The sequence below is a fragment of the Condylura cristata genome, unplaced genomic scaffold, assembly GCF_000260355.1.
Source record: "Condylura cristata isolate star-nosed mole 26May11 unplaced genomic scaffold, ConCri1.0 scaffold00010, whole genome shotgun sequence".
NCBI lineage: Eukaryota > Metazoa > Chordata > Mammalia > Eulipotyphla > Talpidae > Condylura > Condylura cristata.
The window spans coordinates 5,280,516-5,292,870 of NW_004567111.1; the positions used below are offsets into that span (position 1 = coordinate 5,280,516).

General features: G+C 46.2%; 1 protein-coding gene across 2 annotated transcripts in view; it reads right to left on the bottom strand.

Annotated features, from left to right (window-relative positions):
• The window catches only part of CLYBL (citrate lyase beta like), a 193,855-nt gene extending 186,157 nt beyond the window's left edge, over positions 1–7,698 (bottom strand). For both annotated transcript variants that reach the window (XM_012723388.1, XM_012723389.1), the window contains exon 1: positions 7,647–7,698. In XM_012723388.1, the coding sequence (XP_012578842.1) occupies positions 7,647–7,660 (14 nt within the window). In that variant the 5' untranslated portion in view covers positions 7,661–7,698. The remainder of the gene's footprint in view (positions 1–7,646) is intronic.
• Positions 7,699–12,355: the final 4,657 nt, after the last annotated feature.

Below are 12,355 nucleotides of genomic sequence, written 5' to 3' on the forward strand. Positions count from 1 at the left end.
GAAGCATGAACTGCTTATGCTACTCAAACATTTGCAAAACAGGGACACCTGAAAAGTTCCTCATGAGGCCAGCCTTCAGTGGCCACAGTTATTCCAGTGAAGACTGGGATGAAACTCAACTCTTCTCTGGATCAACAGGAAAACGGGTAGAGGGGAAGGAGCTCATCTGCAGGTCCCAGCGTTTCCTCCTGACTCCACTGTCTCACCCAAAGACACTGCCCCATGTCCTTCCATCCAGCCTGCACAGACACGGATGGTTGCAGCCGACGGGAAACACATGCCCTGAGCTAGAGCAGATCTGCAAGTAGACATCCACTCTCCTTTCTCTTCAGCCCTGTTTCTGACAGAAACTTTTATTAAGGCATCCTGAAAGGCACAGCCTAATCTCCGAGATGGCCATCCGAGAAGGCCCTGGCTCTACGTCTTGAACCTTGGGTCTGCCATCTTCCATCATCTGCCTTCCCATTCTCTCTTGCCTTCTTCAGTCAAGTCGGTTCTTCCTGGGCTTTGTACTCTGTCCCTGCTTTCCTCTTCCTCTTTCCCTATCCTCTTCCCCTTTCCACATCCTTCAGCCCTGCATTTCCCAGACTCGGGGTGAATAATGGTCCTGCTTTGCACGGACCACAGGGCTTTTCTGGAACGTGGGACCTTTGCTGTGAAAACCAGGACAGGCTTGGACAAACTGGGATGGCTGGTCCTTGCTGCCCCGCACCCTGAACATCGCTTTTGTTCACAGCACCCCCTTTTGGCATCTCACCATGGGCTTGGGCAACTGGAGTCAACTTCTAATGATGTTACAACATTTTTAAGTCCCTAACACCTCACATTGACATGTTAACACCAGGTCAAGTGGCAAAGCACACATCTTCCTCTTAGGCTAAACGAGTTCTTTTGGAATGATCGCTTTCAAATGTCTCGTCTTTTTACACTTGCCTCTCCCTTTAAGCGCTCTTTTACTAAAGTCTTCTAAAGGTTTCTCCCCTTGCCTGCACTGCTTCCATTCTTCTCTGCCCTACATTCTCCCCAGTGCCCCCGCCCCCCGCCCCCACTGCCGTGCTCCCTTGCATCCCTCCTCTCCCTCTTCCCTTAATAGCCTCCCGGAGCACAGAGGCACAGCCGAGACTGCCCCGCCATCTCAGAAGGCTTCACAAAAGGAGGCCAACACTATAAAAAGGTCTGCCAGGACCTGGGCCGGGCAGCCTTCAGGCCAGGCGGCACAGCCTGCTGCTGCCACATACTGTCCCTTCCTGCTTAGCTTGCACTTGTGGCTTCCCTTACACTGTCTCCCCCTGGTTTGCCCACTCGAGACTCCTCTGCACGCCAGCACTGCAGAGCAAGAGTCCCTGTCCAGTGCTCCCTGCCACTCTGCTTTCCCTTTCAGAGTTTTACTACTAATTACTTTAGACAACAGAGTGTCAAGATAAGAAGCGAAATGACATTATAGTACTAGAAATCTCATAAATGACAGAGAAAGCCAAAACAAGACTAAGAGGAAAGTTTACTATAAAGTGCTTTCATTACAAAAGTAGAAAGGCTTTAAGTCAGTTATCTAAATTTTAAGAGAACAGAAGGGCAAATTAAACCTAAAGTAAGCGGTTAGTAGGAAATAAAAAAAGAAATAATAATAATAAACCCAGAAAGCCACAGGGAAAATCCATAAAGATTTTGATAATCAAGACACTGAGTCTTCAAGAAGATCAATAAAACTCTAGCCTGATGGATCAAATGGAACAGCAAGAGAAAGAAGTACAAATATGAGGGAACATCTACCTGCAACACAAACCTTATAAGGATGACCGGGTGGGGGTGGGATACGGGTTTACTGCACATGAGCTCAAGAGAACTTTTGGAATGATGGATATTTGGGGGTGACCTCAAACTGTAATATAATGATGGTTGTTGCACAAGTTCACACATTTACTAAAAATTATTGAGTCACAAAACGGGTGAATCTCATGGTATATGAATTATATATGAATTATACATTCATTAAAGCTGTAAGAAAAAAAGATGCATCATCTTTATGAATAACTCTCTCCTCACCAATTTCACAGCTTAGATGAAATGAACAAATTTCTTGAAAGAAACTGCATTATACTTTAAAGTTTTCCCACAAAGAAAACTCCAGATACAAACATTCAAGGAAAAATACTAATTCTACATAAAGTGGTTCAAAACCCGAAGGAGCGAGACCCTCCCCAGGGCATCTTATGTCACCATCTCCAACCCTGTAATTCCATCCCAGAAAAAAAAAAAAAATATTGGCTAATAGTCCTGGTGAACAAATATGTAAATGATTTAAGCAACATTTTAGCATACACAATCAAATAATGTTTTTAAATAACATCTCATAATCAAGTAGAATACATCTCAGGAATGCAAGGTTGGCTTAAGTTTAAAAGGACAATCTAATTCACCATAATAACACACTTGAAGGAAAAAAGCCATATGACCATGATAAGTACTAAAAATAAACATTTTGTGAGTTCAAGCAAATTCCAACCCATTTTTGATCAAAACTCTAAGCAAAGGTGACTTCATCAAAAACTGCAGAGAAATTACCTTTAAAAATCCTATCCTCCGTAAAAAACAATAAGAACATTAGTGATAATGACCAAAATCAACTTCTTTAGAACTCAATTAACCAAAAGCCTGTGGAGAGCATTTATTCAAGAAATATGAAAAATCTCAGTAAAATAGACTGTGTCAGGTTTTGACTTACCTGTTCTCTGCCCACCCCAGTTTTGTGGCAGCCTTGAAAACCAAGACCACATCATAAAAGAAAATGAGCAGCCTGGCAGTTGGGTGGGGGGGATGCCGTGTGTGTGTGTGTGTGTGTGTGTATGTGTGTGTGTGTGTGTGTGTGTGTGTGTGTGTGAGAGAGAGAGAGTGGCATGGGTGTGTATGTGTGAGTGACTAGGGGCCATCCAAAGCCTCATTCCTAGAGCGCTGTGCAGAGCTGACCTGTCCAGTGGCTCCCTGGAAGACTAATCCTAAACCTGACTCAGAGCTCGCACCATGAGAATAGATTTTTCCCTGAGGGTGTTTATGGAAAACAATCAGAAGCAACTATTTAACATCACAGGTATCCAACATGTTGGTAACAACTGTGGCAAGCAACAGGCTAACCAAAAACATGTAGGAGAAGGTGGAGAGGGAGATGTTTCCAGACAACTGGCACAGGCTCCTGGGAGCTGGAGAGGCGCTGTGCAGTGCAGGCTACTGCGAGCAGTCCTCCCTTCTAAGAACTACCAATGATAGTCAGGCTGGGAGTAAGTGATCCCAGACAGTAACTAAAATTTACATACACATAAAGGTAATTATAAAAGACAGTGTAAATGCAGTTTCTGCTCCTTTCTTTTCAAAAGCAACTGTATAAAAGAACACCGCCGCCTGGCCCTCCTGGTGGTGCAGCAGGTTAAAGCACAGCATTGAGAAGCTAAAGCCACTTCCGCATGAGTTCGATTCCCGCCTGCCCCGGAGGTGACCACATGGCGCAGCAGATCTCTCCTGACCCGCCCACTGCTCCCCTCAGCAGTGTACTTCGTCGATCTGCCTGTTCTGTTCCCCACTCTGTCTCTGATGAAGCCTCTCACCACCCCTGAGCCTCTGGCCTGTACCACCCCAGTTCTGTACGCACAAATAAATAAATCTAAAAAAAAAAAAGAACACCGCCTAACTGTAGTGATGGGCCTGCGATATAACACACAGAATAGTAATATATCTGCCAGTAACAAAGTAGGCAAATGGCAGTGAAGATATACTAAAGAAATAGCACTACATGGGAACCCAAATCCACAGGAATAAAGAGAACCAGCAGTAGTAAACAAATAAGTTACTATGACAAATACTATAAAATGTGTATGCTTGCATTCCTTCTCTAAGCTTCTTAAAAAAAAAAAAACCTGTATATGTAGAAATACAGCAATATACTAATGAGTTACCACCTACAACAAAAGTGTACAACAGTAACACCACCAAAAAAAAAAAAAAGGCTAGAATTTACAGAAGTAACAATTCTCTATCTTCTGTCTTCTGGAATTAGTTGATATAAATCAAAAGTAGAGTCTGATAAGTTAAGATGAACAATATATATTAATATACACACAATGAACATTACACATTTACAAAAAGGAATGAAGTTCTGACACATACTCCAGCATGGATGAACCTTAGAAACAATGTGCTAAGTGGAGAAACACTTAGGTAAATACTGATGATTCTACTTATATGAAACACATGCATACGCACATTCAGAGATAAAATGTAGATTAGTGGTTGATGGGGGGATTATTGCTTAGTGGTACAGCTGGAAATAGATAGTGGGGTGGTTTCACAACATTGTAACTGTGATGCCAGTAAACTACCCTCAAGGGAGCTAATATGGCTGTGTCCATGTTATACAGATTTTACCATAATATTATCAAAAGTTGTATGTTACTATTAAAAGTAACTTTAAAAATAGTGAGAAAAGCATTAAACAACCTTAACATATTACATTAGAAAAGATTTATTTAATATAAAAGAAAGCAAAAAAAGAAGAGAATGCGGAATAGAAGGAATAAGACCACGTGGAAACATACCAAACAGGCAGTTACAAGAAAGTAAACTGCAGACTGTGAGGCCGTGTCACATGAACACAGACAAAAACCTCAGCACAGCATCAGCAAATCAAATGCAACAATACATACAAGGAATTGCACACCACGACTAGTGGAATTTATTCCAGCTATACAAGGCTAGTTCAATATCCCAAAGTCAATGTTTCTGCCATAAGAACAGACTAAGGAAGAAAAAGCCTACGATTATATCACTTCGTGCAGAAAAAAAATTGACAAAATTAAACACCCTTCTTACCCAAAAAAGCAAGACTTAAAATAAAGCTGGGAGCAGTGGAGACTAAAAAATACAGACTTGATGGTGAGAAACTGGATCCTACCCCTTGGAAACATGAAATAAATAAGAACATTAAAGAAAGTATTTAATAAGTAAATAAAGAAAAATATTAACATATTAAAACAATACCACTACAAACTAACAGAATGACTAAAATTTTTAAAAACTGACACTACTGAAAGCTGACAAAGATGGGAAGCAACAGAAACATTCATTCAAAGGCACAGCCACTTTGGAAGACAGTTTGCTAGCTTCTTACAGAGCTAACTGTACTTTTACCAGATAATCCAAAACTACACACGTCGGTATTTATCCAACTGTTGAAAACTTACGTTCCTACATACCAGCATATGAATGTTGATAGCAGTTTTACTCACAACAAGAAAACTACAAGCAATCAAATGTCCTTCAAGAGGTGAATGAATAAACACACTGCAGTGTATTAGTACAACAGAATGTTATTCAGCAATAAAAGGAAGTGAATTATCAGCCCATGGTTCTAATTTATATGACATTCTGGAAAAGGCAAAACCACAGCAACAAAGTGATCATGCTGGCCAGGAGTTTGGGAAGAAGGGGGCCGGATGGCTAGGTGAAGCACAAGGGGCTTTGGGGGAAGAAAAACTATTCCATATGATACTGTTAAATTATGCGTGTCAAAAGCTGTAGAACCTTATAGCAAAAAGAGTAAATCCTGGTCTATGCACTTTAAGACAAAAATCATTTGGGAGGTGGAAGGATTCCAGGGAAAACATACAGAGTGTGACAAGAAACTCTAACTGTATCACAAATGCAGGAAACAGCCACACTGAAGGGGATGGGTGATAAAGGCGTGAAGCTAAGTAACTCCAGGAGTTCGTGGCCCTGCAAGACCAAAAGAAAAGGAACACACAGCTGTTGATCAAGTTCTCTCCCGCGGAGCACTGTCTGATGTTCCCGCTGTCTCTGTATGCTGAATCTACACAACTGAGTACAGGGATGCAAAAGGTGGGAGTTAGGTTTCTCACTGTTTGAGTGAAAATTACAAATAAGGGAGGCATCTAGAACCATCCATGTGGTGAAAACTAGCATTGCCGACATCAGTAAATCCTGTTTTGCTTATACCCGGATGGCTATACAGAAAAGTACTTAGAGCTGTGTGCACACATGAAGGGTTACTGTTCACACCTGTATTCTTTTGCTGCCTACTGAGAGAACCTAAAAGACAGCTGTAGCACACCTGTCATGCTCCCCCATCCTGAGAGCCTGAGAGCAGGGTATTCACAGAAACAGAGCAGTGGCCACAGTGCAGCAGGGTCGGAGACAAGACCTGGGGGAAGCAGTGGGCATCAGTGTACCAGGAACAGCTGGGAAGAGGGGGTCAGAAACGGCCCTTGCCTATCAGTAATAGTGCTGCACTCGAAAAACGGAAGGAAATGGCCACTGGCCTGGAGCCGCCATGCAGCCTAAGTTGGCAGAAATGAAGGCATCTCCAAGCAGACTTTTCTAAACTGACAGCTGGCGCTAGTATTTTCCCCCATGCCTCGTGTTCTAAAGGCATCAGGTGTAGAGCTCGTGAAGCGTGAAAACCCGGGTAGGGTGTGTGAAGGGCCCCTGCACAGGGAGGTGAAGAGCATTTTGGGTACTTAGAAGCCAGCATAGCATGTGGCCACCAGACCTGAGGTCCACTGAGACTGGGCCCTTGACAGCCCAGAAAAGGAAACTTCTGGATGCCCTGGAATGACTTCCTGAGCCCAGGGCCATGGACCAGCTGCCCCATTTAGGAAAGGGGATGCATCCCACCGGGTGGGGCCTGCAGAGGATGCCGATTTGTCAGGAAGGAGGAAGCCACAGTGATAAAAGCGCTGGGCCAGCCAGAAACCAAAGAACCGGGATCACAAGACAAACTGCTCTACTGGCCAGAGGCCTTCAGGCTGCTAGCCTGCCTAAGCCTCAGTTTCTTCTTCACAAACAAGTCACCCTACTTTTCCACCTGGTGGCCAGGGGGTCAAATGACACACAGAAATGCGAAGGCGGCTGGCCAGTGCGCGCTAGACCTGCGGTTCTCAAAGTGTGGTCCGAGGACACCTGGGCTTCTTGAGAGACCCTGAGTGTGAGGTTTAGTATCTGCATGTGAGAGCCCGGGGCTTCTTTGTGGTAACTTTGCAAACAGCTGGTCTGAGACTCCAGTTTTCCTTTATTCAAAGACGTTCAGACGTCTCAAACCATGCCAGTCTTCTATTTGGCGGGGTGCGAGTTATTTCTCATTAAAGATGTCGTTGTGTGCACAGGCAATGGGGCCATTACTTTTAAATGACAAAACATTGGCAAATTCGGTTTGCTTTTCAGGGTCCTCAATTTTCTGGCCTGGAAAGGGGTCCTGCGACAGACAGTTTGGGAACCGCGGTGCTGAGCAGAGGCGCGGAAGTTCTGGGGCGTGAGCGCGCGCCCTCACAGGCTGGTCCCAGGACCTCTCGCCTTCACGCGCGCTCACGGCTCCCACTTGCGGGAGAGGCTAGTTTTGTTCTGTGGGACTGACAGATCGCGGCTGTGTACCCTTTTCGCCGGCTCCAGCCACGGTCCTCAGAGAGGCACCGGCTGTGGGAACGACCCCCGCGGGGGCGGGCGACCTTGCCCGAGGTCGCGCCGGTGCTCCCGGGCGCACTGTGTTCCCGACCGGCCAGGTTTCCGACAGGGCGCGGGGAGGCGGCGCCGGACCCGCGGGGCGTGAGCCCGGGCGGGACGTCGAGGGGCTGGGGACCTGCACTCACAGCCTGGGCAGCATCGCCGCCGCTCCACACGCCACACGCCGCAGCACGCACAGCGCCATCTTGCCGACGTGCGCGCCACCACCACGTAGCTCCGCCCCGCAACGTTCTTGGCCACGCCCCTAAGCCCGTCAGGACCACGCCCCTTGGTCAGGGCCACGCCCCCTCAGTTCCTGCTCCGCTCCGGTTTCTCCACGCCCACCGGGTCGCTGCAAAAAAGGATGACATCTCACTCCTCAGTGTACCTGCCCTAACACCCGTGCCCCACCTCCCTATAATCTGAGAACTAGCGCGTAGTATTCTTATTAAAAATGCCCTGCGGGCCCTCCCTGGTGGCGCAGCGGGTTAAAACACAGCACTGAGAATCTGAAGCCACTTCCGCATGAGTTCGATTCCCGCCTGCCGCCTGCCCCGGAGGAGACCACATGGCGAGCCAGACCTCTCCTGACCCGCCCGCTGCTTCCCTCAGCAGTGTACTTCGTCAATCTGCCTGTTCTGCTCCCCACTCTGTCTCTGGTGAAGCCTCTCACCGCCCCTGAGCCTCTGGCCTGTACCCCAGTTCTGTATGAATAAATAAAATAAAAAAAAAAAAATCTTAAAAAAAAAAAAAAATGCCCTGCGCCTAATGATTTTAGGTCATAAACTATCTGTTGTTAGGTGCAGTTGTACCTTCGTTGACTTAAATACAGTTTCCGTTTTTTTCACATTCTGTTTGAAGAAATGGTAGCTGTGCCCATTCTTGCCAGGACAGGGTGGTTTTGTGGAGTTTCTTCACCAGATTGCTAGTGCATGGTTTTTAAGAACTGTTTTCTGGTGTTGGTATAATTTAAAATGAAGATTGCTTAACTTACCTATATAGCTTAGGTATTTATGGAGGATGAATTTCCAGATATGACAGAGAAAGGGACTTAGAGTTCCTCCTTTCATACTAGTCCAATCTGTCTTTACTCACAGCTTCTAAACTAAAAATAAAAATCCATGTTTATCCCAAACGACATTTAAAAAATAACAAATTTAGCAGGGTGAATAATTCTGAGACCTATTATCCTGTTCAGCAAAACAATCTGGTGGGGGTAAGAACCTGGCAGAGATCTGAGAAAGGACAGAAACCAGAAACATCACACCTCTAGGGCGTATTGGGAGTCTGTTTAGGGTGGTTTGGGGGGGGGGGAGTGTTAGAGTTATCAAGCAAAACAGCTAACAGTGGATGATTGATGGTGAGTACATGGCAAAGGATGGGGTTTACGTGTTCCTTGACTTTATGTATGTTGGAGAATATTCTTAAAAAAATTAAAAACAAAAATCTATTCAACTAATGCTTGCACAGAAAGAGCCAGAGGCAACTTTACCCAAAGCCAGAGGAGATTAAGCCCCCAGGCTCTGAAGTGCACTGGCCCCAGGCAAGACCCCACCAAGGCAATGACAGGCCATTTGTTTTTGTGAACTGTACAAAGGAGAGATATGTTAACGATCAGTGATTAAGACACTTTCTTTGAATGCCTCAACTTTCCTTTGCAAGGGAGCAAAAAAGCTACCACCCCACTGTTTTAAAAATGTTGATTTCAGGGAGGTGGGAGGTTGGGTAGAGTTTTTGTGAGAGACACTACAGGTATAAAGGAGAAGCTCTCTCCCTTAAAGGTAGCTCCTTCCCTCTCCCTGGAAACCTGATCTGCTTTTCTCTTTTCAGTGGAGAAGGTAGAACCTACATCTGCAGGTCTTTGTCTACTGTACCTCCCCCATAAACTCCCAAACTGACCTCCCTTGCTCTCGCTATGTAAGAAGGACACAAACCACGTGGGTGAGTCGGTCAGTCATGCTGGGTTTTCCCAGGTACACTGGAGGGACATATGTTGTTAAACTCCCCTGTTTTTTTCTCTTATTAATATGCTTGATGACTTTTGACCATTTGTCAGCCTAGAAACATCCAGGGGACTAGGGAACGATTTCCTTTGTGTCCTGCTCCTCTCCCTGAAACTCCCATTGTGTTGGATGACATTGGAGTAGCTGTAGTCACTCGGGGAGTTCAGCTAAGGAGAAATTGAGCTGGTATATATTTGGAGATATATATATGTATATATGTGGTATATATGGTATATATCTGTTTATGGGCTTGCAGTCCTCCATGTTTAGTTATTATTAGCCGCCCTAGTTTAGGGATGGCTTCCAGGAATACTACTGCCTGCTGTGATGCCCACCTGCATGCAGGTGCAAAGGGAGAAGTCATATTCCAGCAAGAATGTGCCCATAGGCCATCTGCACTGGATAGACGTGTGTGGCAGAAAAGAAACAGTTTGACATGTATGGAGCCCAAGACCATCTATGGAAAATTCTTCTAGTCACCAGCCATGGAAAACTGTAAACTGAGGGTTTGGTTCTGTGTTCCACACAGCAGCCCTCTCCTCTCTGAGGCACCTCCCAGCATCATGACATCATGATGGTCCTCAAGTGGAATGACATGCCCCACGGCGATTCTGGTAAGGAGCTCTGGAAGGCAGAAGTGAAAAGCAAATGGCATTTAAATAAAAAGGGGGTGTCAAGTGTGCAGCTGTTGATCTGTGGGCTCAAGGTGTTGACATGGGCAGGCAGGGCTAATTTCCTCCTCTTTGAGATAGATCTCACAGCCCTGCACTCACACTCACCCATTTTTCCCAGTTGAAAGGAACTTGTCAGTTACTGACATGACTCCTGGCTTGGAGAAGCTACTGAAGTCAGCTCTTGGTTGCACCCCCGGACATCATGCTCAGTGGTGTAAGCCAGGTGCAAGAAGGCAAACACCAGGTGAATCCACTTCTAGGAGGAACTTCTAAAGCGGCAGTTTGCAGACAGTGGAAAGTTCTGCAGAGTGGTGATGGCAGCCCAGGCGTTTGAAGGCACCGAATCCTATGGAACTGTAGACTCTCCATGATTAGAGTGGTAGCTTCTATGTTGTTAAAAGACTTAAAGAAGTAGCTGTCAGTCTAGTGAAAATGACAGGCAGGTGGCTGGTGGGCCGCGTGGTCCACTGGGTGTGTGAAAAGGAGTGACAGATGACCAAGAGGAGAGGGAGTTGCCCCCCCCTCCGGTTTTTCAAAGCTAAGCAAACAATCCAATTAACATCGGACAGATCAAGAGGATTGAGAATTAAGTTTGGGACCCTCCCTAGTGGTGCAGCAAGATAAATAGCAGCACTAGAAAGCCTCTCCAGCACAAGTTCTATCCCCCGCCAGGGAGTGACCCACATGGCACAGCAGACCTGTCCTGCCTCCCTGCTGCTCTCCTCAGCAGTGTATTTCCATAGATCTGCCTGTTCTGCTCCCACTCTGTCTACAGTGAGTCCTCTCACTGCCCCTACACCTCTGGCCTGTACCCCAGTTCTGTATGCATAAATAAAACTTTAAAAATAAAAATAAAATTACAGGCCCTCCCTGGTGGCGCAGCGGGTTAAAGCACAGCACTGAGAATCTAAAGCCACTTCCGATTGAGTTCGATTCCTGCCTGCCCCGGTGGTGACCACATGGCGTGGCAGACCTCTCCTGACCCGCCCGCTGCTCCCCTCAGCAGTGTGCTTCGTCGATCTGCCTGTTCTGCTCCCCACTCTGTCTCTAGTGAAGCCTCTCACCACCCCTGAGCCTCTGGCCTGTACCCCAGTTTCTGAATGTACAAATAAATAAAAATCTTTAAAAAAAATTTAAAAAAAATAAAATTACATATGGGTGTATGAGGAACCTATATAGCCGATTCCAGCCTGAGGCCATATATCATGACTACAGGACTGGAGAGGGTCCTGGGCTTTTAAGGAGACAGGAGGGGGACTCACCTGACAGGAGATGGTGAGTCACAGGACAGGGGCCAGGTCTCTGTGACTAGATGTTTGCTCTACTACATTAACAGTTTTCTTTCACAGAAACGTTATTCCTGATTCAAAACAATATCTGGGTAACACCCCAAATTTTCATTCTTCGAGGTAGTTAAGAAAGCGGTTTGAGTTTCTCACCCGCCTGCTGAGGGCTTTGACTGACCTCAGCTGGAGATAATCCACACACCCAAGTGATACATTTTAGGGAGGCCTGTTCTAATGCCGGGGCCAGGGGTCTTCCTGAATATGGGGGGAGGGGGGATGAATCCTTCCGCAGCAAGGAGGCCGAAAGGATGCTGCAATTCCTTCTTCTTTTTTTTTTTTTTAAGATTTATTTATTTGTGCATACAGAACTGGGGTGCAGGCCAGAGGCTCAGGGGCAGCGAAAGGCTTCATCAGAGACAGAGCGGGGAGCAGAACAGGCAGATCAACGAAGTACACTGCTGAGGGGAGCAGCGGGCGGGTCAGGAGAGGTCTGCCGCGCCATGTGGTCACCTCCGGGGCAGGCGGGAATCGAACTCATGCGGAAGCGGCTTTAGCTTCTCAGTGCTGTGCTTTAACCCGCTGCGCCACTAGGGAAGGCCTGCAATTCCTTCTTTGTGAGCGGATCAAGGAAACCAGAGGGGCATCGCAGAGAATGGAGTCACCAACGCGCATGTGGGAGGTGAGTCTGAAGGGTGTGGGAGATAGAACAAGCCAAGAGAATACAGTGAGTGGGGAAGGGAAATTTGAGGACCAGACGGTAAACCGCCCCAAAGCTCAGCTCCCAATCATTGGGGGAAAATGAATCTAAACGGAAACATGTTACATCTGTTGCCCCTTGGTCTTGTAATTCATGAAACTCAAATGAGGCACTGTGCTTTGTTACTTCTCCAAA